Raw genomic sequence first — 23538 nt, 5'->3', positions numbered from 1 at the left:
TCCCGATGTGGTTGATTCAACTCTTGCTTACCATACATCCCGACGCTCGGAACCTCCAATCGTTGAATACCAACGCTCGATACCGTTAACAAATTCTCGACTTTGACGTCTCCCTCTCAAGACCCCGGTGTTGACATGATCTGCCTCGCGATCTTACTGCGTGCGCGGATCTTCTCGCCGTTGAACAGCAGCACCCATGGCACCACCGTCAACAGGGCGGCAATGCCTCCCAGCAAGCTGGCTGCAGGCGGGTAGTCCAGGTTGTTGAACATTTGGTTTGTGAAAAGTGGGAAAATTGCTGCAAAAATATTCCGCATGAAACTCTGGGCTGCCAATGCTGACGATGCATATCGATGGTAGACGTCAGCCAGATAGTTGAAGACGGCGAGGTAAATGACGAAGATGCCCATCTGTGCACATCCAATGGCGAGCACCGGCGATATCCATGGAATGGAAGAATACGTCGTCCATCCAAACCAAAAGAGGCCAATGGGAAGAAGTGCCCCCTCGAGACAAGGGAAATACAGTCTTCCCTCCGGACTGTTGTTGAGTTTTGGCCATCGCTTCTTCGCGAGTCTCTCCTGATAGATGGACAGCAGGGTAGCCAGTACAGAGCCGATCGAAATGGCGGCGAAAACCGCTCCACTCTGTTCGACGCTGAAGTTGTGGCGGGTCTGGAAAACCAAAGGGATCACCGAGAATGTCATATACAACAGGGCCCAGGCAAAGGCAACCCATAACGAAAAGAAAAAGACCACGGGCTCTGTGGTAAGGAGCTTGAAGGGAAGGGTCAGCGACAGGTACAACATACGACCAAGCGAGGACCGACTCTCGTCCGCTGCAACTCTGTAGCGGACACGGACTTGTGTGCTAGGCTTCTCACCAGAAGTGGTGGCCGACTGCGTCTCGAGCTTATCGAGGTATGCATTCAATACTTTGGCTCTGCGACTGAGGAGCACAGAGCCCCGCGTCTCTTTGAAGAAGAGGTACACCACGACCAGCATGATCGCCAGGCCAATGATCTGATGATAATAGACCCAACGGAAACTCGCGCGACCGACAATGAAGCCGGACAGAAGCGGGCCCATACCAGTTCCTGCGAGTGCGGCGCCACTGTATGCAGCCATTGGCGTGTTCCGATCTTCAGCATGATACAGGTCAGACACGACTCCTCCAACCATGGTCGCAAAGGTGCTGGCCCCGGCACCAACGAAGAATCGAGCTACCAGCATTCCGCCGAAGGTTGGAGTGGTCGCACAAGCAATGAGAGCAGCCAGAAACATGACTGCAGAACCAATAAAGACGGGTCGCCGACCGTTGATTTCCGAAAATGGCGCCAGGAACATGGGAGACACAGCGAAGCCTGTTGCCCATGTCGTGACGCCGGTGCTGAAGGCGACTTCAGACAGATGCCATTTGGCGCGTTGAGGCTCGGCGGCAATGGAATAAGATCCAGCACTGTACGCAGCAAGAAAGGTACAGCCACATGACAATATCAAGATGATGGTCTTGTGCGTCGAGGACCAGGTGAGTGGTGATTCGTAATTTTTGAGATTCGGCGGAGGTATTGAAGGTGCGCCAGACGAGAACTCATCGAATGGGATGGGAGTGTCAAATGTCAGGTACACGTATGTGGTGCCATCTTCAGTCACAGTATCGGGAGGACTCGTGCTTGAACGACGTGGAGGAGATTCAAAGATCGGAACGGGTTCTTCGGACGATGCTTGGCTGTCGCGGTCTGTGATAGTGTCGACCTTGTCACTAGGCCCCGACGGCGGCGAGGGCCTCGATGCCTGGACGCTGATTTCGCCCATGCTTGGCCTGTTTCAATTAACAATGACTTGAAAGGTTCGCCCTCATCGTTTTTGGCTCTCCTTCTGACTTATGACTGGGGAGTTTTGGGGTCCAGATGTGTACGCCGAGGGGGGATTGTCAATGACAAACCAAAGCCCGTCAAGGGCGTATTTGGAGGGTGTAAAGAAAAAGCCGACTCGGACGAGCCTACCTTGCCTCCAAGACCATGTCGCCTCTTGCAGCTCATGGTGCTGGGTGCCCACCTGACAGAATGCATCGTCACTGACCGGCTAACGGCAGCGGCTACTGACCACCACGGAGCGCAATGTTTGTCCGCGGCGGATTGTGGCACCGTCGAAGCATCTCCAACCCGCATCCTTAAAGAAAGATTTTCATCGCTGGGTCTGCGCAAGCCACTCACAGAGCTTGATGAGGAGCCGAGAGGTGTGGTCGGACGGACACATGCGTCGAGTCGAGGCGGAAATCTGCGTTGATTGGGCTTTCGCTTCCTCAGACCCGTTGCATTCCTTTTCCCCCTGGATCGTCATGCTGATCGGGATATGATTCGGTACGTGGGTGGAAGGGCGTGGGATGATGAAATCCCCGAGATATGGCCGTCGTTCGTCGTTCAGAACTGCGTTTCTCCTCATTTCATCCTCCTTTGTTCAGGATGGGGTAAAGGGCGCCATACTTGCCTCGGGAACAAGAGAGAATGCGACGACGAGCAGGGACTCTGTACCGGGTAAAGGACGATTGTTAACTAACACCGAGGAACGAGGAGTTCGATTCAAAGGTGAAATCATGTGGGAGGTGAGGGTGCAGTTGGTGGTGGTGGCACCGGCACTAGTGAACATGGTCCTCAAGGCAACGTCAGCCTTATCATTTTGGAGAGCCACACCATCGCGCCCTTCACTTATACTGCTATTGCATCAACTTCCTCACTCGGGCCGTCGGCTTGGTTGTTCACATATTCGTCTAATTGTGGAAAGCTGTGCCTCGGCGTGATCAAGGAATGGTTGGGAGTTTGTCAGGTTTCGTGTTCGGCCTCAAATGCTGACTACATAGAAGTGATCATCAAGGTACAAATGACTGTCCCATGTCGTTTCATAAACCCTGAGCCATCATATGCAGGATATGCCCTCTCTGTGTGTGACACTTTTATGTATGCCCTGACCCCGGATTGCCTATCCAAGACACGATGCATGTTCCATAAGTTGAATCCAACAGGTGTAAGAAAACATCATCCACAAGCTTATAAAAAAGTCAATACATTGTTTTACAGAGAATGGTATCCCAACGCTATCGCAGCCGCGGCAAAAGCCCACCTAGGCAAGAGTCTTGGGCTTCCGCTCTCTAGGTTCTCCGCCTGGAGAAGTGGCTCAGGCGCGTAGTTGACCGGCTCTGTCGAGTTGAGCGAGCCATCCCAACAAAAGTTGTTAAAGCAGCTTGTGCACGCTTGAGGTACCTCCGTGTTGGTGCGCTCCATACTGCGGCTCAAGATGGCGCAGGCCACACATGTGGGCCAAGTGGCGTCCCGCGTGCCGTTGGCCATTGTGGCAACATTCTGCCCATTCAGTATGATGGCGTCCCGTTGGGTGTTGTTGGTCGACAGCTGAAAGGTTGAGATATTGCTGAATGTCACGTACGGCGAATTGGGGATATAGACGACCAACGGCGGGATGTTGGAGCCGCTCGTGAAATTGGATGTGTCGCACCCAAAGAAAGTCGGACGCGTGTTGAGACCCAAGTTGACAAAAGTGTTCACGTCGGGGACACTGGGAAAGATCGTCCCGTTGGCCATGGCACTCAGAGACCGTTCGTACGTCGCCACCAGAGAGGTCCCGTTTGGCCAGCTAAAGGTGGTGTCGGCCGAGGAGTCGACTGCAAAGATGACATCGACCTGACGGTTGGGCTGGATGAGTGGGTGAAGTGGAATATTTTGCAAGTCCTCCCCACCGTCAACGAGGGTGAGCCGCGACGAATTGGCCGCCGGATTGGTGAGCGGATTATACTGGTAGAAAGGATTAGGCGTATAATCGGCAATGTCGTTGTTGTCTTCGCCCAAGCCCGTCAGAATATCTGCAACGAGACTCCGCAGCGAATCTGGAACCCCAGTCCCATTGAGATTCAGAATGAATTGGTTGAACAACGAAGACGACGTCCCCATGAGAAAGCCCGCGTTGTCGAAGCCTACCACACATTTCTCATTCGCCGGGACTCGGCCTGCTGTCCAGTTGGTGCCCAGATGATTCATCGGGACGAAACCAAAGGAGGTAGGATCCCAGGTACCCATCTCATATGGGTTGAATTCGTAAATGGTCGCGTTGGACGAGATGAGTGTTTCTCCCGGCGCGCGTGAGTCTGCAATGATGATGGGGTATGGAGTATCCGCATTCAAGAAGGGCGCCGAAATACCAATAGAGGACCAGGTGTAAGCTGGGCCGCCATCGGTGGCATTGATCAGTTGGTACGACAGCCCGCGGCCCCAGAGATCCGTGAGGGACGTATCAAACCCAGCATCTGACTTGCCCCCAATATCGCTTACCAGGTTGGCATAATACTCAGCCGTATTAAAGATCTGAATTCCGCTCTTCTCGGGGCCTTCAATGACATTGTTGCCGAATTCCCAGACGGAACCGCTCGTTTCCGCCTGCAATGCCTCGACCGAGGAGAAATTGTTGATGAAAAGAGACCCAACTAGCCACGACCCTCCGCTTAGACCCGAGATGTATGTGGCAGACTGGAGCAGGCCACCAAGCTTGCCCTGGTTGGTATTATTGGCGGTGCGGGAATCGAATGCTTTCAGAGCACCGGCACCGTTCAGTAGTGCTCGCCAACCGCCTCCGGACACGGAGATGCCGATGTTGGGTAGAGCAGAGACATTGTTGGCCACACGGTCAATGTATTGCGACGCATCAAAGCCTTGAATGTTCAGTCGACTCAACAGATCGCGCATGGGCGCAACCGTGTTATTCCTCCGCTTCTGTAACCACTCGGTCTCGTTCGGCGAGAGTGAAGCGGCGCTTCGAACCACGGGGGCATTGGGAGGGCAGTTCTGAAAGGTCGGAGTGTATCCTTGGGGCGAGTTAGGGAGAGACCGTCGCAGGTTCTCGACGGCAACTAAGGTGTCAACGAGGTCATTTTCGAGGGAGATCGCGTGTGCTGCATTGAATGTTAGATTCCCAACCCCCAGGCCAAACAAACTCGAACGGCCATGGTACTCACCATCCACACCCGCCGCGACAGTACTGGCGATGACCGCTAGCAATGCAAACTTCATGATGATAAGTGGTCCCAAGCTTGAGAGGCACACGACACGTCGCAAGACAGGCAAGACACAAAGGAAAATAAGAATAGGGGATGTAGCCTATTTCACCTTCACGAGACGCAGTCACCGGAGTGATGGCGAAGCTCTGTGGAGTATCATACCGTATCACTACCCCGTCTGCATGGAACGATAGGATGGATATTAGTAGATTCCCTTTACTGCAGTGAGCAACAATGGCGAGCTGAAAGGGTATTTCCACAATTTTTGCATAGCGGGAAGTTTGGAGGGAGTTCGTGTTGAGGAATCAGGCCATGATGTCAACGGGTGGTCCAGGCCAAATCACGCAGGGCCACAGGCTCACTGCCACTGGTTGTCAGATTTGATGACCGGTACAGCCAGTCAAATCCCTTGGGCAGGAACAATACCTCAATGCTAAGCTTCTTGTGCCATCCGGTAGATCCGTGGTGCAGGGAGGATGATGTCTTTCGGGGGGCGGTGTTCGTAAAAGGAAAACGGAGCACACAGTCCTCGCAACAATACCCAGGACTGTGTACAAAAGTGCATAGCCGCCACACCAAAATGGGGCGGTGTAGTGGCACCAGGTGGCTAACTTGAGTTGGTGTTACTGAATTATTACTCCGTAGGGGTCTTGTGCCTGGAGTTGTGCTCGGTAGGCGGCTATTATAGGGCAAATGAAACCTACCCAGTTGGGTGTCTAGGGGCGCCGGCGATCCCCATGATAATAGGCTCTCCTTAGCGGCTGACACCCTAGATCCTTTGGCTGCTGGAAGGCCCCGACGAAACGTCAAAGGACCAGTGGGATGAACCCTTAGGAAGACCCTTATTTCCGGAGACAAGTACTCTCTCAGGTATTCCCATTATACATATTCCTAATGCAGCCTTCCATAAATTACATTGCTGGTACTTAGTACATATTCGTCGCATAATCATCTCGGTATCAAGAAGTGCCGTAGGCGTGTCGCATCAATACCCCACCATCATTCTCTGTAGCTCACAATCTTGCCAAACGTGTCGGCCATGCCCCAGATACCTGACCTCAAACAGGTCAATTGCACAATCTGCGAATGGTCCACAAACAGGTTGACATCAATGCCAAACTCGCGGACGTACCAATTAAAAACCGGAGGATCCGCGGCCTCAAACATGACCTTCTCCTGCGGGAGGTCTCGCAAGATTGCCTGAATCACGTCTGTCCGCCAGCTCTTGACGTTCTCAGTGATGCCCTCGCTTTCAATCATCATCCTTTCGACACCCGCCTCGAGGAACTTCTTCCCTAGATTGATCACCTTGCTGGGGTCGGATGTGCCTGTGGCTTCTAGATCCTCTGCTGCAGTGTCACCACCTGCCCCGAACTGAATGCCCAACTCAGGTTTTGCCTTCATCCCCATGCTGTGTACCTTGTCGACCAATCGCAACCAGTCATCTGGTGGGAAAGACAAGAAGCCCGACGAGATTTCAATTACGTCGAATCCCAAATCTTTGCACTTCCGCAAGTACTTCTCTACGACGGCGTTGGAGTCGGGCTGGGTCAAGATGTGTTCCATCCACCCTCCAGTACTCACATACACGTCGTATTCGTGAGCCAGGTCAATCAATTCTCGGACCCGATCTTCGGGCATCATGGAGAAGCTGCCTCCAGCAAACTTGAGTCCGTCGACATGGTACCCCATGGTTTCCAACACGTCTTGTAGATGACGCTTCCCGTACGACGAATAGTATGGGCCTCGGATTTCCGTCACACCTTTGCTGCGAGGTTTGGGCGTGCGAGGATTGTGCCGTATAAAACCAAATCCATTCTCTTTGTCCTGCAGAAGTGTCTGCACCTGCCTCTGGACGGGACTCGTAGACAAGAGGCGGTGGGTTCGTGGTTTCTGGGGAAATAACAGGCCCGGTCTAGCAGCCTTGGGGAGCAATTTGGATACCGTATTCTTCGTGGCCATTGTGAGTGTGGAAATGCTATTTCTCTCGAGTTCCTCACCGAAATATCCAACAGTTGGTCTAAGTGGAGAGTGTCTGATGGTTAAGTATGGAGGCAGAGAGTGAACTCCCTCTGCAGGATAATCTCTGAGGCTTTTGACATCAGAAACATGGCGATCATGCGACTGCCACGCAACCCTTCACTTTTGGAAGACCGTTGCTAACCCACCGAGGATACATGTGAACCTGTAAGGAGGAACATCGTTTCCTGATTGGGATGTAGGTCAATCATCGGAAGTCATATCCGTGCACCATGACGCAAGGCTCGTCCTGACCAGCAAGTTGATATCTCGATCAAGTACCACATATGATGGCATTCTCTTTGATGTGATGCAAATTGCCACCTTAGCTTGGAACAATCATCTTGACCTGTTCTGCGGATCAGAAGGGATTTTTCAAGTCGTGGGACATTAGAACGGCAGGGCCAGTGGACATCAAAGACAGCTCAGCCTCGCTCGGCCGAGCACGTGAACAGCAACTTATAAAATCTTGAACACACTGCCAGCACCCGTTGACACAGTTCAAGTCCTCTCTACCTCTTCCCCCACTGTGTACCCTCTCGCAACACCAGTCCTGCCTTCCTCAATAACACTGCCCAGCTCTGCCTCATCTTCCTCGTATTTGACCTCAAAATCGCTACCCAAACCACGCCAAGAGCGTTTTTGTGCAAGGTATTCGGCGGCGGGGGAGGCGACACCATTGACCGTGACCATGGTGCCGTTTGATCGTCTTGTCAGTGCGGTGGAAGACGAAACATTATAGGCACTAGAAGTCGGTGTAGGCATTGACGCAACTTGCTGTCGAGACCTCTGCATCGGTCGGGTTCGTGAGACATATTTGCCTGTCCGGAGATCAAACTCGGGCGGCTCAGATTCTGACTCCGAATCCGGGTTAATTTCGCCTTCCTGGTCCTCGTTCGCATCGGCATTTTCGTTCGACGTTCCAACCTGTTCCTCTCCATTCTGCTCCCGTCTCTCGGCATCCTCCAATACTCCCTGAAAATCTCCCCTCCATTGCCCCGTCCACACTCTCTGATCATCTCCTGTTAAAACCATCTCCAACTCGAACGGTGTAATAATTGGTCGGTAGAATTCCCGGCTGTCAATCAAAGAACTTTCCCAACATCCAATAACCACCCACCCTCCAATTTCTGAGAAATTGGCCAGTTTTGCAGGGTTGAGCTTCCCGACAACAAAGAGGTACGACTTTTTGCCCGCGGTGGAGATGAGCGACTGGATGTGTGACAGAATCGACAGGTAGTTCTTGACAGAGAGCGTATTCACGAGAATCCCCCAGGCTGAAACCGTGGTGAGAGAGGTGACAAGGGCATAGCGGCGGCGGAGTAGGTGAGCCGTAGATGTCTCCAGGGCAGAAGAAACGGTGGTAGGAGTTGAGGAGGATTGAATGGTATCAGTAGGGTAGACTTTTATACTGGCCATGCGTGACTGGAGTGTCAACAGCAGAGACGTAGGGGGATCGGAGATATGGAATAGATTCCATTGTGACAGGGACGAAGGATCCTTCGTGATCGAAGATGGTACTGTTCGATTTGGAATTGCCGAAGACGGATCGTGAATAATAGAAGCCGCGAATAAGTCTGAGTAGCCCAAATTTTGTAGCGCCTTGAAGAGAGGGGCAACATGCGCAGCAAAAGGGACATCAGCCGTTAGCACCACCTTCGCGTGGAGATCTGGAAACGTCGCTTGAAAAGATGTGACTACTTGGTCCATCTCCAGACCCATGGTAGTGAAGATGTGCAGAACGGGCAATCTTGCAGTTGGCGATAAGCAGGCTCTGCCGTAGTGAACAACGGCGTCTGCATCAAGGTGCTCAGCAGCAATCTCATCCACACAACAAGAGCCATACGAGGTGTCTCCTAGTATGGTGAGCGTGACTGGCTTTGTGCCTTCGATAGAGAGCCCCGACATATCGGGATCCGCTGAATTTGAGTTCCCATTGTCATTGCCATTCATATGCGCCTCAGCAAGCGTTTTGGCTTGCACTTCTAACCCCCTGGCTAGGAGTTGGTAGACTCTTGCCGAGTGTGCAAGCATATGATCGGGGAATTGTAAGGCAACTCGCTTCCATTTTCGCAGCCTGATTTCGTTGATAGTTCTATTGATCTCATACCTTGTCTTGATCTGCTCGTCTGACAGTGCTTCTGATGACCGCACAGCCTCCGGAAGAGTTTCTTCCAATATGTATGTATCGGGTGTGGATAGAACAGGCGGCGCCGACAGTTCTTCGGCCATCTTGCAGGGATCCAAGATGGTATGTCCTCAGAGTCTAGGGACGATGAGCCAGGATCAGAAAGAAAGGCTGAAGAAAAACCTCGAAGAGAAACAAGGCTAACTTTGTAGCAGGTGTGGCGATGGTGCCGCTTTTACCCCTTGTTAGAGGTTATAGTCTACAGCGGGCAACCTGGTTAAAGTCATGTCTTTAGGAATGGGTAATGCAGCCTTCGGTGAGCCATAAACATTTGATACTCATACATCCTGCTTGACAATTACAGTGCATAGTATTGGAGGGAGTTTGCCGTGGGTGTCTCTTGAATGTCTTGGCACCAGAATGGCTTAGTCATTGGCCCTATGATGGAATTGCAGCCTCTCGTGCCTCTCAAGCATCTCGTGGTCTTCGTCACCAAAACTCTTGTCCCTCTTCGCCATTGAACCACAGCACCCTAGACAATCATGTCTTTCATTCTTGAAATATATCACGCTGTCCAAGCTTGCGGCAGCGGCTACCTTGGCTTGCTATCAGCTATGGCGATCTACGACCTTCATCAGTGGGAACCACAGACTGAAAGCGCATCACGCTATTCAAACACAGCGGCACGACAGCTTCACAAAACCCGAACCACACAGGCTAGTGGTGTGCTAGCAGTAAGCGTCTCGAAAGAAACACTCTTCTGTCATGTCAGATACTGACAACCATGGACCAGACAGTGTCCTCGTTTGTGTCATCGGTAATTCTCGTGATTGCCGTCTCCTCCGATCGCAACACCATGCCATTCTTGCTCAGTGCCGCCAACGCCGGCGGCCTTGCCCTGGCATACAATCACATTGCGAATTTCTGGCGTAGCAAAGCTACAGTTCCTCTGGCCTCGACTTACAACGACGGTATCAGGGCCACCAAGCAGATGCTGCAAGCCTTGGGGGTGTTGGCGATTAGCTGGGCGGCATCCACAACGATATACCTATTCAGAGCAATTCTGTATTGAAAGACGCGGGATTTCATTCCATTCACCTGAGGAGGGTTTGTCAGCTTTATGAAAGATCTTGCAAGCAAAATCGGATAATGCCCCCGGACGGAACTTCTCCCTTCGTGCCTTGGGGGGGCTTTTGGGTGGTGGGGTTTGGAGCTCAGAGCCCAGGAATTTGGGTGCATCTGCCGGCTTTGCCCCACGAAGGCATTGACCAGCAGGAATCCCTTTTCCGATGACGCTGCGCTGCGGTTGATTCCGTTGCCCTCAACTCCAAACAAAAGACCGCGGGGTCGCTTTCTAACAGACCAACGCACTACAACTCTTCCCTATCGACTTTCTGTGTGCCTTCGCTATTCCCCGAGTCTTGCAATTTTTCGAGACTGCAAGCCATTGGCGTCCAACCGACAACCAACCGACTTGATTCTGCCTCGATGGATCCTTTCGAGTACAATGCCAACCCAGGCCGAGTGGTCTTTGGGAAAGGCAGTATCCAAAAACTTCCGGATGAGATCCGACGTCTAGGCTTCAAATCACCTCTTATCCTCTCGACCCCCCAGCAAGTCAGTCAAGCTGAAGATCTTGCTAAAATCCTCACTGCCGCGTCGATTGAGCCTGCCGGCACCTACTCAAACGCTACCATGCATACTCCCTCGCACATTACCGAAGAAGCCATGGCTTTCATTCAATCCAAATCCGCAGATTGTGTCGTCTCAATAGGAGGAGGTTCAACAACAGGATTGGGCAAGGCAATTTCAGTCCGCACTGGCCTACACCATATTTGCATCCCAACTACATACGCCGGAAGTGAAATGACACCCATACTGGGCGAAACGCAAGATGGTCGAAAAACCACGCGGACCGATCCCAAGATTCTTCCCGGCACGGTAATCTATGATGTCGACCTCACCATGACCCTTCCCGCATCTCTGAGTGCTACATCAGGAGTGAATGCGATTGCGCACGCAGTGGAGGCGCTCTACGCGAAGAATAAAAATCCGATTATCTCCCTTCTCGCCATCGAGGGAACCAAAGCCCTTGCGGAATCACTCCCAGAGATCATTCAAAACCCCCAATCCCAGTCTGCTCGTGAAAAGGCGCAGTATGGAGCCTGGCTTTGCGGTGTCTGTCTTGGTTCGTCCTCGATGGCCTTGCACCATAAATTATGCCACACGCTCGGAGGCTCCTTCAATCTCCCTCATGCCGAAACTCACACTATCGTCCTTCCCCACGCGCTTTCCTACAACGCTCCCGCTATTCCAGAAGCGATGGAGAGGCTCGCCTCTGCCCTCCCCGGGAGTGAAGGTAACGCCATCAATGGACTGAACATCCTGCTCGAGAAGTTGCAGGTGAAGCGCGCGCTAAAGGATTACGGCATGAAGGAGGAGGACATCGACAAGGCTGCCGAGATTGCCGTGAGCAATCAATATCCCAACCCACGAAAGGTGGAAAAGGAGCCGATTAGAGAGCTGATCAGAAGGGCGTGGGTGGGGGAGCCGGCACGAGCGGATCTTTAGGAAGGGACGTATTGATTCCATCTACAGTGTTGACAGATGATTTGCTGCCTTTGAGAGGGCTGCCATCTGAAGCCTGAAAATAATTTTGTCCAGACTATCTCCTTAGCCTTGTGTATAGTCATTATTCACGTTGGTCGACATGTCGGAAGTTTCCGAACGCCTGCTATATCTATTCCCTGATTGCACCTTCGTCCTTCCGTCCTACCAACGCCCATGATGCATTGCCTCTGTGCGAGTTGTAACGACCGCCGTCTAGTACTGTACTTTTCGCGTAGTCTATAGCCTGTCTCGAATAGACGACTCCAGCGTGATTTGGCGGGTTTTTCATCGCTTCGTCTATTGAGGGTGTGGCGCTGTGGTAGCCCCTGGGCCCACTTCCTGGCTGCTTTCCGCAGATATTCCATCTCCTCAATTCTCTTCATACACATATACACATCATTGACGATTTTGCTCACTAAATCGACTTACTCGTGGTCGTCGTCTTCCTCACCCGCCTCGGCTGCAGCAGCTCCGTTGCCGTTGGCGATGCCATTGCCGTTGCCGTCACCATGACCATGCGTGTTGACAGGCTTGGGCGTGTCCTCGTCTTTTCCAGGCTCAGGAACCCAGCGACTGACAACCGCGAAGCCCAGGGCCAGCGCAACCATCAAGATCCAGATGACATGGCCGCCGAGCACCCCGCTCCGCACGCTGGTTGCGAATAAGCTTGCAAACAGCGCCGGGGAAAAGGCTCTTATCCCGCTGACCATGGTCAGCGCCACGGCGTTCAGAGTGCCGAGCACCTCGGGCCCGGGCGAGACGTCGTTCAGCACGAGCTGGATCGCGGTGAAGGACATCGCAACGCCGCTGCCGACCGCCAGGGCGATGGGGGCGATGGTCCAGAACACGGCTGTCATGTGGTACCGCAGGAACAGGTTGCAGACGGGGTACAGGGCGAAGAAGATCGGGTAAGCGGTTGCGCAGAGGACCAGGACGCTCTTAGTACCCCAGCGGGCCTGCAGCCATGGGAAGACAATGAGGAGCCATAGCGATTGAGAGAGGCCGCCCAAACCCATGAATACCGAGATGAGGAAGGGCGAGAACCCGAAACCGCCCAGATCGACCGGGGTGAAGAAAAACACCGGGACGATAGCTGTGTAGGAGAAAGCCAGGAGCATGATGTGCGCGTAGATATACAGTGTTATCGGGACATTGGGAGATCGAAGCAGGTCGGGGATCGACATTTCTTTCCGGGCGCCTGCGGACTGCTGCGTCGGAGATCGCACGAGAGTCTTTAGGGACAACCAGATTAAGTCAGCTTGGGCAACGTAGAAAGCAAGAGGCAGGGGGGAAGGAAATGAATGTCAGTCCTCACTTCTTTGATGCCCAACGCAAGAGTGATGGTAGCAATAATAGCGATTGAGCCTGATACGAATGTAGGGAGTGCATATGGGTAGTCACGAAAGAATTTGATATGTCCAAACACAGACGGGTATACCGTTGCAGGGTTTGCGAGTGCTCCTCCTACGTAGAGCTGTCAGCAGCCTTGCGGGTCGAGTGATCTTTACAAAACAAGGGTAACATACCAAGCAGAGGACCTAGAAAGATCCCCAGATTTCCTGTGAAAGCAAAGAAGCTGAATGCTCTGGCCTGGGTCTTGTGCGTGCTAATCTCTGTAATCATGGCACGGATAGTCCTGCATTCACTGTGAGCGATCTGTTCTTGCATTGTCCCGAAGACGATCGAATGAACCTACACGACCGTGCCAGCAAAGACTCCAGCGAAACATCGAAACAGGATCATCTGCCATATTGTCTTGCTCAGTCCAAAGATAGAAGTCGCCAGGGCCACGCCACCCAACGAGCTGACAAGGACAGGTTTTCTTCCAAAGTGATCGGCAGCTTTGCCCCAGGGGATCATGAACAGCATTTGCGTCAGAGAAAACAGCGACTCCTACGCGCATTGTCAATATGTGCCACCAGGAGATCTCTGCGACACAAGGCGACCCACAATCATTCCACTGTAGAAGCCAACGTCCGTCTTCGCCACTTCCCCAGTGTCCCATATCATCTGATTGATGAAGGGAAAGATGCAGAAGAATGCGATGGGTTCGATCAGGCGGGCGAAGCAGAGGTAGAAGAGTTGATCCTTGGGCAGCGGTTTGTCTTCTCCCTTGCCATTCGCTCCATTGGACGTTGACGTTGGCGCGTCATTGTCGTTGTTATCAGAAGACGTGGGCTGTTCACCCGAGGGAGCAAGGAGCGCAGTTGTTTCATCAACTCGAGCGTCGGGGTCGTCTTGAGTGACATCTGCTGCTGCCATGATGGACGTAGAAATCGATTAGAAAAGCATGAAATGAAACAAATGTTCAGATACCCCTGGTGGACAACGCGCAATAAAGCCAATGCTGTACAACTGGCTCCTTGGGCGATCACTCCATGGTTAAATGTTGTTATATGATGGTTTGAGTCCGATGATAGCAGGCGCCAGGGTGGTGGGTGGTTAGGCGTCCACTGAGGGTACGTGTGCCTCCCTGGGTAGTAGCCCTAAGCCCTAGGGTTTTAAGGACTGTTTGATTAGAGTTTTCGGTAAAGATGCCCTAAAGCTGATCGCCCTCAGCGGCCCCTTAAGAATCCTCCAATGGCCTAATTGCCCCCCGGAGATCTTCACTTCTAGTGCACCAACTACTTACCTAAGTAAAAGCCGCACAGCTCTCTCTAGCTCTCATTCAATTCTGTCTCCAATTCAATGCAACCCATCGCGTGAAGCTTCAGTTTCAACGCACGCCTTTGTACCACCAGGAAAGAAACACCTTTCGGCCATGCCTTGATCGTTCTCTCAAACCATGTTCGACACTATTTGTACCCTCCCTCTCAAGTCCGATATTTTTGCTCAAGTCGTCCATCCCACGGAACCACTGTTTGCGATCGGCTTGTCCTCAGGGCATGTGCACACGTACAAACTCCCCTCCGACTCCGAGGTCATTGCGGATACGTCAGAAGATAGCGCCTCACCGCCCCTGAAACCCACGAATTCCAATGGCTCAATAATACCTTCACTGCGCAGATCTTCCACGGCCAGTCTCTCCGAGAGCGGACTCGGTTCACTTGACACGGTGTGGACGACTAGGAGACACAAAGGATCATGTCGGTGTCTCGCATTCAGTCACGAGGGGGATCTATGCTATTCAGCAGGAACAGACGGTCTCGTCAAGGCCTTTTACACGGAAACTGGCAAGGTTGTGAGCAAAATTGCAATACCTCAAACTGTGGGATCGGGAGGGGTTGATGGGCCAACCGTCCTGCACGCGCTATCGCCGCAGGCTTTGCTGCTGGGTACCGACTCGGGTAAATTATATCTCCACGACTTAAGGCAGCATTCAAAAGAAATCGTGGCAAAATGCAGTCAGACCTGGACACCTCATGGCGAGGAACATATCAATGACCTTGTTCCGCTTCCGGCAAGTGAGACCAGCACAAGTGGATTCCCAAAACAGTGGGTCAGCGTAGGTGGCACTACCCTTGCCGTGACAGATCTTCGCAAAGGCACTATCGCAACGAGTGCGGACCAGGAGATTGAATTGACGAGTTTGACCCTGGTGCAAGGCCTCAAGAAAGGGGGGACTAGTGTGGGCGAGAAAGTCCTGGTTGGTCAGAGTGATGGAGTGGTGAGTTTGTGGGAGAGAGGTGTATGGGGAGATCTTGACGAACGAATCGTCCTCGAACGAGGCGGGCTGGGCGTGGATAGTCTCGCTGAAGTGCCTTTTGGCTTTGGAAGTGGAAAACTGAAAATGAACGAGAAGCTTGTGGCTGCGGGTCTCGAGGACGGCAGAATTCGATTCATTAGAATTGGTCGCAATGGAGTTTTGGCCGAGATGGACGCCAAACACGACGAAATCGATGGTGTCGCGGCCATCGGCTTCGACATCGAAGGGCGAATGATCACTAGTGGCGGCCAAACTGTCAAGGTATGGACAGAGGCGAAAGGACTTCCGGGTGGGGGACGGCCCTCTACTACTAAGCATGAAATATCATCCTCTGAAGATGACGACATCGACGAGTCCGATTTGGATGAAACCAGTGACGAAGACAACCAATCAAAACCGAAACGGAAGAAAAGGAAGAGGAACAAGGGAAAGGATAAATCCGGAGGGAAGGCGTTGGACTTCTCGCTATGATTCGAAGGTCTGGAGTTAAAAAAAAGTGTCTGCGACGGCGTTTCACAAAAGTCTATGGGTGATACCCCAAGTCATGGTACTGACAGACCAGGGAGGAATATTTTTGCTCTCGAAATTGGCGCTGTTGATTGGAGCTGCGGGTGGAGTGTATCAATGCTACTGAAGAGTGAGATGTGTCAGAATATAGTGGCTGATCGTGATGCTTCAAACATTCAGGAATCCCAAATAATCTTGTGTTCCGTGTCGAAATGACTTTCACCTTGGATCGGAGGATACCTTAGGAATCAAGGGCCTCATAGAATTCATATACAGATGTACATATGGGAGACGAGGCTGCAAAGGTCGAGGCTAGCCTGATCGGGTGATTCAGCCTCGTCGTCCTTGAGCCGAGGCAGTTCCGGATTCGTCATCAATGGGTCGCGTTGGTCGATAAAGGATCGAATTTCGCCCGAACTAAATAATTAGTTTTCTTATCCGCGTCTCGAGGACAACTCCGTCAAGTTCCTGTGCATCTGTGCAGTGTTTTGCCACACATTGCCAAATGGCATCCAGGTCGTCTTTGCTCCCTGGGGCCCTCGAGTGGCGGCTGGTGCTGGCCGGTACCTGTCTCTTCTCTGTCGGGGTCATTGCCGGAGGACTTTGGAACAAGAAGAAAGCTACGATCGTGCGGTCTCCGAGAGTGACGGTGCTGCCGAAGCTGTCCCCAGAGGAAATCGCCGACTTACCCTACCCTCCAGATGTGCTCCCGGGGGCCCGCGACGTCGAAACACCTCACGGCTCAATTAGAGTGTACGAGTTCGGCCCGGAAGATGGGCGCAAGGTCCTCCTTGTCCACGGCATCAGTACTCCTGCGATTGCGCTGGGAGCCGTTGCCCACGCCCTTGTGGACAATGGGTGTCGCGTCATGCTCTTCGACCTGTTCGGACGAGGCTACTCGGACAACCCTGAAGACCTGCCTCATGACATCCGGCTTTTCACGACTCAGATACTGCTGGTCCTAGCGTCGTCGCCGTTGTCGTGGACTGGCAAGGACTCTGGTGGCAAATTCACTCTGATTGGTTACTCTCTCGGCGGCGGGATCGCTACGACCTTTGCATCCTACTTTCCCAACTTGATCGACAGCTTGATCCTATTTGCGCCGGCCGGAATACTGAGGCCCTATCACATCAGCCGGACAAGCCATATTATCTATTCGGAAGGCCTGATCCCAGAGTCTTTGCTGCAGCGCTTGGTCAGAAAGCGACTTCGGAGTCCCATGGCCAAGCCACTGAAGAAACCACTCGACAAGGATACCACGGTTGATGCAACTGAGGCGGTAGCCGCCGAGGTCAACCTTGAAGCCAATTCTCAGGCCCATCTCTCCAAGATACGTCCCCACGTCACTGTCGAGAAGACGGTCCTCTATCAGCTAGACAACTACCCGGGCTTTGTCGCGGCATTCATGTCCAGCATCCGCTATGGTCCTATCCGGCATCAGCATGACCGATGGCGAGCATTTGGCCAACATTTGACCCGCCTAAACGAAGAGACTGGTAAGCAGAAGAAAGTGCTGATCGTTCTGGGGACCAACGATCCCATCATCATCCAGAAAGAGGTCCAGGAAGATGCCACAGAAGTGCTCTCGGGCAATGTGGAATTTGCCATCTTCGAGGCGGGACACGAGGTGCCCGTCACGAAAGGCGACCAAATCGTTGCCCGGATCCTGGATTTCTGGCAAAGGACAGACTGAGGAAGAGTCATGACAACGCATTGCAGCTTTATCCACCACATTGGACGGAGGGACCCAATAGATCAGGCGTCGTGGCGAGCGTGGCAGGACAAGACTAGAAGCGGATAGATCTAGACCTGTCAGAAGATTTGCAATAGAAGATAGATATTTTTGGGTCTGGAGGTAGACAATTATCAATGGTTTTGGATCCCCCCTCATGTCGCCGAAGGAGAAATTAACGGAAGGAGGTACAGTTCGTCCCGTTTTTGTTGCCCAGGTTGTTGGAAACAGCCTCGCTCAGCCTCGTCAGTGGCTGGAACACAGCTCCGGCACCACCCGCCCCTCCCCACCATGTCAACCTTGTAGCCTTGCTCGACAAGGTATAGAGGTACCTTGCATATCTTGGTCTTTTATCCACGTCAGTGCACGCGACCCTCAAAGCGCGTGGTCAATCCTCATCCAACCACTTCTTCCCCATTTGTTCCCCCCAGTTTCTCCGGGACCTTTGGTGAACTACTTCCTGCTCTGTCCTTTCTTTCCCTCCACTCAACTTCGTTCCCCTGGGTCAAAGTCTCTGATCACTCACAACCAACCAGCGTCATGCGGTAGACCTCCGCCTGCCGGACGATTTTTGCGTCTGTGATTTCGTCCATCTGTCTCATCAGGGCGGCCGTGGGTTCCTCCGCGCTGTCGAAGCGCCCGATGATACATCCGATTTTGTTCTTGGCTGGCGGCATTCCCCTGGCCACGGCCTGTGCGCCAGAGTGCCGGCCGAGCACGATGAAGTCCATGACGGTGTTGGTCGCCCCGTAGAGGAAGACGTGCACCATGGCACCGCCGCCCTCGTGAGCTTTTCCACCCAGGGCGACTTGGGTGTCGATCTGGTCGATTCTATAATCATGTCAGTCTTCCCTCGGGGTGGGAGGTTCTTCTATCCACTGTTTCGAAGCTTGCCTCAATGGTTGAGCCGCCGCCATGGTTTCACAAAGAGTAAGTCAATTTTACGCGGAGACTGTCGAAATTGGAATGAAAAAGCATCAAGGCTCGATTGCACTGGTCTGTGGGTTCATGCCAGGCACAGTAGAATGGTTTGCATTCTCTAGAACACCAGGACTTTCCTTCACGACCTCCTACTCCCCGATATTTATATGCCTTCGGGAGAGCGCGTTTTCGACTCAACCGCCATGCAACATTTTCAGCTGCCCGCTTCTCGTCAGGGGGTCTTACATCATGCGCAAGGGCAATTGTCTGGCATAGAAGGGGTTCGGTTCTTTGCTAAAAGAATATAGAGTTCCTCCTCGGCCAGTGATTTTGTCCATGGGTACCCCCCACGCACAGTGGGCAATTGAGTGGGCGTCAAGGTGGGCAAAAAAGCAAGGCTCAAAAGGCTGGCAAACCGCATCATCTTGGTCAAGTCCCCAGTACCCGTCAGCACGAGGCAAAGTCCCGATCTAAGGATACACAAGGCCTCTGGGAAGTCAGGCGCCAGGGTTTAAGAGACTGGGCAGGTCCATTTGAGAGACAAGCATATTGTTTTACGAGGTATCATCGCGCCGCAGGGTCAGCGTGCAGAGAGTCCTCGTTACGGGAACCCATGGAGCTGACGGGTAGTCGACGATATGACTCAATCAAGCAACCCGTTCGTGGTCGACTCTGCCCTAGCAAACTCTCCAGTCAAGGATGTTGTCACCCCGGGCTCATTGGAGTAGCAACGGTGTTCCGGCACGGCGTAGCTCCAGGCAACCTGCTTTCATCCTGGGCACTGAAATCGTTAGATCGGGCTCTCGTGATGTGTCTCACAAGGACGATCGAGTTTCACCGATTGCAGCTAAACGTGCCGGGCGCTGTCCCTCGTGAACCAGGGCACATTTGAATGAGCCCTTCCTCAGGAGTCCAGGGCGACCTGTCACTTGTCCAACCCCGGATATTGCCCACCCCAGACGATACCCCGGACCGTTCTTGTCGCAATATCAGCCGGGCGCGCTTCCTCAGGCCGACTTCTTCCGATGGTCACCCAATCAGGCCATTAACCCTTGTGCGACGCAAATAATAGTGACTAGTGAAGGGGGGTTTGGACGCAAGGTATCTTTCGTAGCAGGACAGGCTTCGCGGCTCTGATTGGAACAAAGGCACGGGACGCCTTGAGGGGGACACGTTGGCGACGACCGTGAGAGAAATGCACCTCGCTGAGACGGTACATCGCAGCGTAGGTAGGACATCAAACATGGGCAGTCTGGCGAGGCGAGACAAGTCACCCCCACACCGGACAGCCAACCACGAGCTGGAGACAAGTAGTGCAGAGCTGCCGTCATTCTGCACCCCACGGAAACTCCGTCCAAAAGCAGACGTCGCGGAGAGGCTCGATCTCTACAAGAGCACATCGGCCCGCCCGTTTTTCAGGACTCGATTGTCAACGGAAATCGCATTTGCATTCGCCATGGCAGCGTCTCACCCACGCAGAGCCGTGGGGGAATACCTCATTGCACCTCCTTGGGAGGCACCGTCTCGAGGCACAACTCGTGACGGGGGACCCTCCTGACTAGACTTGGTTTCGGGGGCGGCCAGCCTCACTATGACGGGGCGGGCGAGGGAACACCATCCCAAAGTCCAACCATCAGAGAGACAGGCAAGCTGACGCAAAACTGGGAGACGCCTGCCTTGTCCAAGACTTGCAGCGGTTTTTTTTTTTTTTTGGTTCTTTCCAGGTCCTGCCGGATGGCACTCGTCCAAAGACTCTCATGCCGGGGGCCAGGTTGCTCCCCTTCTTTGAAGAGAGTGGAGTATGCCCATACAAGTACGAGGTACTCGGTACAAGTTACAGTTACTACCTAGGTACGAGGTATTGCTGTACATGACTCGTTAGGAGCTTGGACTTTACAGCGATGGTGATTGGAGGTTCGGAGAATTGGATCTTCCAGCCGTCGAAATGTACCATTCCATAAATAGAAAGGCGCCAACCTCTTCTCGGCAAAGCTGCCTCACTCTACCCCGCTTCCAACTTCCTCCTTTACGCGTTGTCCAGAGGTATTATCGAGTACCTATCGAGCTATGTACGTGTCTTGCCTTTGCACCAGGAGTTGTTTCGGTGCCGCTCGACACCAGACGCGTAGATCTGAGCGCCTTGAATCCTTTCCACCGGGCATACCCTTTGCGGTACCCGGATTGCCCAAGGATAAGTGCGCAGTGCACAAAGATGACGGTGTTGACAAGTTGCAGTAACCGAGGCCCAGGGGGCCTGGAGAATTGGCTGACGGCTGACGTCCTCGGTAAAAGTGACACTTTGTCACCCCAGAGACCAGAGAGAGGAGAGAGAGACACTGCTTATGGAAGGTATCCCTGTACATATTCTTAGATTTCAATCAAAAAAAAAATGATATAGATGATTCTCTGGTTAGTCGTTCGTGGAGGGATTGGCTCAGAATTCAAAGAACGAGCATTTTACTAATGATACCTGTTACTCGGTAACCCCTTGAGCAAATCTATTATATCGCGGTTTCTGGCAAGACACGACCACTCCAAGCACGCAAAACTGACAAGTATCTAATCTGAGCACAAGAGAAGAAAAGATGGGTTCCTCTCGCCGTAGGTGTTTTTCCCTTCTCCAGCTGCCCGTCCATCCATCCATCCATTCACATATATCATATCATGATGGTCCCCTCTTCCCTCGGGGACTGGGAGTGCCGCAAAAATTCCACAACACAAACTCTTTTTCTGACCAGAGAAAAATCCATATGTACAGAGAAAATCCGCACCACCCTCACAGACCTGTTTGGGGTCAAGCATCCCGTGATGCTCGCCGGCATGGGCGTCGCCGCAGGGCCGAAGTTGGCTGCCGCCGTCACCAACGCGGGCGGCATCGGCGTCATTGGCGGTCACGGGTACAGTCCCGACGGGTTGCGTGAGCAGATCCAGGAGCTCAAGTCGTACTTGACGGACAAGAACGCGCCGTTTGGCGTCGACATCCTGCTCCCCCAGGTGGGAGGCAACGCGCGCAAGACAAAGTAAGTGACCCGCGAAGAAGAAGAAAAATGCTGGTCTGGCTGGTGTCAGCAAGATTGCAGATTGATAGACCCTCGTCCCCTTCAAAACCCCCCCCCCCCTCCTTTTTTTTTCTTGGTTTGGGAGTCGGACGCTGATGAACAAGTCCTCTCTGATAAAAAACAGTTATGACTACACCAAAGGCAAACTGATGGAACTCATCGACGTGGTCGTCGAGTCCAAAGCCCGCGTCTTCGTCTCCGCCATTGGCGTTCCCCCCAGGCAGGCCGTCGAGCGCCTCCACGCCGGCGGCGTCCTGTACATGAACATGATCGGACACCCCAAGCACGTCCAAAAGTGCCTGGACCTGGACGTGGACATCCTCTGCGCCCAAGGCGGCGAGGCCGGTGGCCATACGGGCGACATCCCCTTCTCCGTGCTCATCCCCGCCGTGGCCAAGTTGCTCAAGGGCCAAAAGTCCGCTTTTACGGGTGTCGACGTCCAGCTCGTGGCGGCCGGTGGTGTCTCGGGTGGTGAGAGCTTGGCTGCCGCGCTGATGCTGGGCGCTTCGGGCGTCTGGGTCGGCACGAGGTTCATCGTGGCCAATGAAGCCGGTGCCTCCAAAGCTCACCAGGAAGCCGTTTTGAGCGCCGGTGTCGACGACACTGTCAGAAGTGTTATATTCTCAGTGCGTTTTCCCTCTCCACCACCCACACCCCATTAGACTATCCCTATATTATCTCCACTTCCTTTCCCGTCCCACCCTCTTTACACACCCCCATCTCATTCCTTCCCCCAAGATCGCCATTTACTGGCATGTGTCCAACCCCTAACAAAATAAAAAAAACCATCTAGGGCCGACCCCTCCGGATACGCAAGACCAAATACATCCTCAACTGGGAAGAGAACCGACAGGAGGAGATCAAGGCGCTGACGGGCCAGGGGATCCTCCCCGTGCTGCACGACTCGGAGCAACACCCGGACGACGACGAGATCCTCGACAACCTCCATCCGTACCTGATGGGCGTCGTGGCCGGGTTGGTCAACCACCGCAGCAGCGCCAAGGAGATCCTCGACGAGATCGTCGACGGCGCGGCCGAGAAGCTCCGTCAGGGCAGCGTCATGCTCGTCAATGAGCCGAAGCTGTGAAAATCACCGGGCAGGAGAGGGAGGACAAGAAGAGGCGAGACAGATATACACTTCCTGGAAAAGGGAAAAGAAAAATTGGCTTACAAACTTCCTCTCTTCCTCCCTCCATTGAGATGTGACGCTTAACTTTGTATGAAAATTCATTAGGTGCCTTTTCTTCCCCAATTTCCAATCGAGATCCTCAGCAAGGTTTATTGATTGTCTCCCTGCTCGCTTCGCCATGTACCTCGTACTCGTACTCGCGACACTACCGCCAAGGGCTACTTGTACTCGTGCCCGTACCCGCACTCGTATAGACAGCGATCTCCTTTGTCGAGTATTACATATCCTGTATCCCACATCCGAATCCCCTTGTATACCGTGCTCACTTTCTCCCCATATATACATGTCATATATGCTTGAAAGAAGAAAACAGGAGCCCTGCAGATGAGGAGTGGGGATACAACTTTAACCTGTTTTGGGGTGGGCTTTACTGTATGTATATGTATATCTCTCTCTCTCCTCTCCTCTCCTCTCTCCCTCCTCTCTCTCCATCTTTGTGGTGTGTGAATGTGTGTGAGCGTGTCTTTTGCGCCTTGATTCGGCTGGCATCTCTGCGTTTTCGTGCGTGGTCAACTTTCGTCTATCCTCACCTCCATCCATCCATCCATACATGCGCGCTTGCATCTAAAAAGCACCCCAGTCCTCTTCTCGTCGTCACCCTCATACTCTCGTCGTCTCTCGTTTGTGTTGCTCCTGCTGTTGGTCATTTCTCCGTCCCTCTCCTCA

General features: G+C 53.0%; 11 protein-coding genes across 11 annotated transcripts; 5 read left to right on the top strand and 6 right to left on the bottom strand.

Moving 5' to 3' along the window:
* Positions 1–116: 116 nt before the first annotated feature.
* On the bottom strand, positions 117–1814 carry Z517_02296 (uncharacterized protein; the record flags this gene model as incomplete). Its single annotated transcript, XM_013431407.1, has 1 exon — positions 117–1814. One exon carries the CDS (start codon positions 1812–1814, stop codon positions 117–119), a length of 1698 nt encoding a protein of 565 aa, XP_013286861.1.
* A 1256-nt stretch (positions 1815–3070) lies between these two features.
* Positions 3071–5074, bottom strand: Z517_02295 (uncharacterized protein; the record flags this gene model as incomplete). The annotated part of the gene is made up of 2 exons (XM_013431406.1): positions 3071–4956; positions 5020–5074. 2 exons carry the CDS (start codon positions 5072–5074, stop codon positions 3071–3073), a joined length of 1941 nt encoding a protein of 646 aa, XP_013286860.1.
* A 986-nt stretch (positions 5075–6060) lies between these two features.
* Positions 6061–7023, bottom strand: Z517_02294 (uncharacterized protein; the record flags this gene model as incomplete). Its single annotated transcript, XM_013431405.1, has 1 exon — positions 6061–7023. One exon carries the CDS (start codon positions 7021–7023, stop codon positions 6061–6063), a length of 963 nt encoding a protein of 320 aa, XP_013286859.1.
* Positions 7024–7581: 558 nt separating this feature from the next.
* On the bottom strand, positions 7582–9312 carry Z517_02293 (diphthamide biosynthesis protein 2; the record flags this gene model as incomplete). The annotated part of the gene is made up of 1 exon (XM_013431404.1): positions 7582–9312. One exon carries the CDS (start codon positions 9310–9312, stop codon positions 7582–7584), a length of 1731 nt encoding a protein of 576 aa, XP_013286858.1.
* A 438-nt stretch (positions 9313–9750) lies between these two features.
* Positions 9751–10280, top strand: Z517_02292 (uncharacterized protein; the record flags this gene model as incomplete). The annotated part of the gene is made up of 2 exons (XM_013431403.1): positions 9751–9942; positions 10002–10280. 2 exons carry the CDS (start codon positions 9751–9753, stop codon positions 10278–10280), a joined length of 471 nt encoding a protein of 156 aa, XP_013286857.1.
* A 416-nt stretch (positions 10281–10696) lies between these two features.
* Z517_02291 (uncharacterized protein) lies at positions 10697–11779 on the top strand (the record flags this gene model as incomplete). Its single annotated transcript, XM_013431402.1, has 1 exon — positions 10697–11779. The coding sequence occupies one exon, from the start codon at positions 10697–10699 to the stop codon at positions 11777–11779; it is 1083 nt and encodes a 360-aa protein (XP_013286856.1).
* A 464-nt stretch (positions 11780–12243) lies between these two features.
* Z517_02290 (uncharacterized protein) lies at positions 12244–14080 on the bottom strand (the record flags this gene model as incomplete). The annotated part of the gene is made up of 5 exons (XM_013431401.1): positions 12244–13050; positions 13134–13282; positions 13345–13454; positions 13515–13711; positions 13769–14080. The coding sequence occupies 5 exons, from the start codon at positions 14078–14080 to the stop codon at positions 12244–12246; spliced, it is 1575 nt and encodes a 524-aa protein (XP_013286855.1).
* A 523-nt stretch (positions 14081–14603) lies between these two features.
* Positions 14604–15935, top strand: Z517_02289 (uncharacterized protein; the record flags this gene model as incomplete). Its single annotated transcript, XM_013431400.1, has 1 exon — positions 14604–15935. One exon carries the CDS (start codon positions 14604–14606, stop codon positions 15933–15935), a length of 1332 nt encoding a protein of 443 aa, XP_013286854.1.
* Positions 15936–16476: 541 nt separating this feature from the next.
* On the top strand, positions 16477–17664 carry Z517_02288 (uncharacterized protein; the record flags this gene model as incomplete). The annotated part of the gene is made up of 1 exon (XM_013431399.1): positions 16477–17664. The coding sequence occupies one exon, from the start codon at positions 16477–16479 to the stop codon at positions 17662–17664; it is 1188 nt and encodes a 395-aa protein (XP_013286853.1).
* Positions 17665–18221: 557 nt separating this feature from the next.
* Positions 18222–18620, bottom strand: Z517_02287 (uncharacterized protein; the record flags this gene model as incomplete). Its single annotated transcript, XM_013431398.1, has 2 exons — positions 18222–18534; positions 18583–18620. 2 exons carry the CDS (start codon positions 18618–18620, stop codon positions 18222–18224), a joined length of 351 nt encoding a protein of 116 aa, XP_013286852.1.
* A 2671-nt stretch (positions 18621–21291) lies between these two features.
* On the top strand, positions 21292–22770 carry Z517_02286 (uncharacterized protein; the record flags this gene model as incomplete). The annotated part of the gene is made up of 3 exons (XM_013431397.1): positions 21292–21644; positions 21808–22309; positions 22477–22770. The coding sequence occupies 3 exons, from the start codon at positions 21292–21294 to the stop codon at positions 22768–22770; spliced, it is 1149 nt and encodes a 382-aa protein (XP_013286851.1).
* Between the last annotated feature and the right edge of the window lie 768 nt (positions 22771–23538).

The sequence above is a fragment of the Fonsecaea pedrosoi genome (genome assembly GCF_000835455.1).
Source record: "Fonsecaea pedrosoi CBS 271.37 unplaced genomic scaffold supercont1.2, whole genome shotgun sequence".
NCBI classification, from domain to species: Eukaryota; Fungi; Ascomycota; class Eurotiomycetes; order Chaetothyriales; family Herpotrichiellaceae; genus Fonsecaea; species Fonsecaea pedrosoi.
This window is presented reverse-complemented; position numbering and strand designations above follow the sequence as displayed.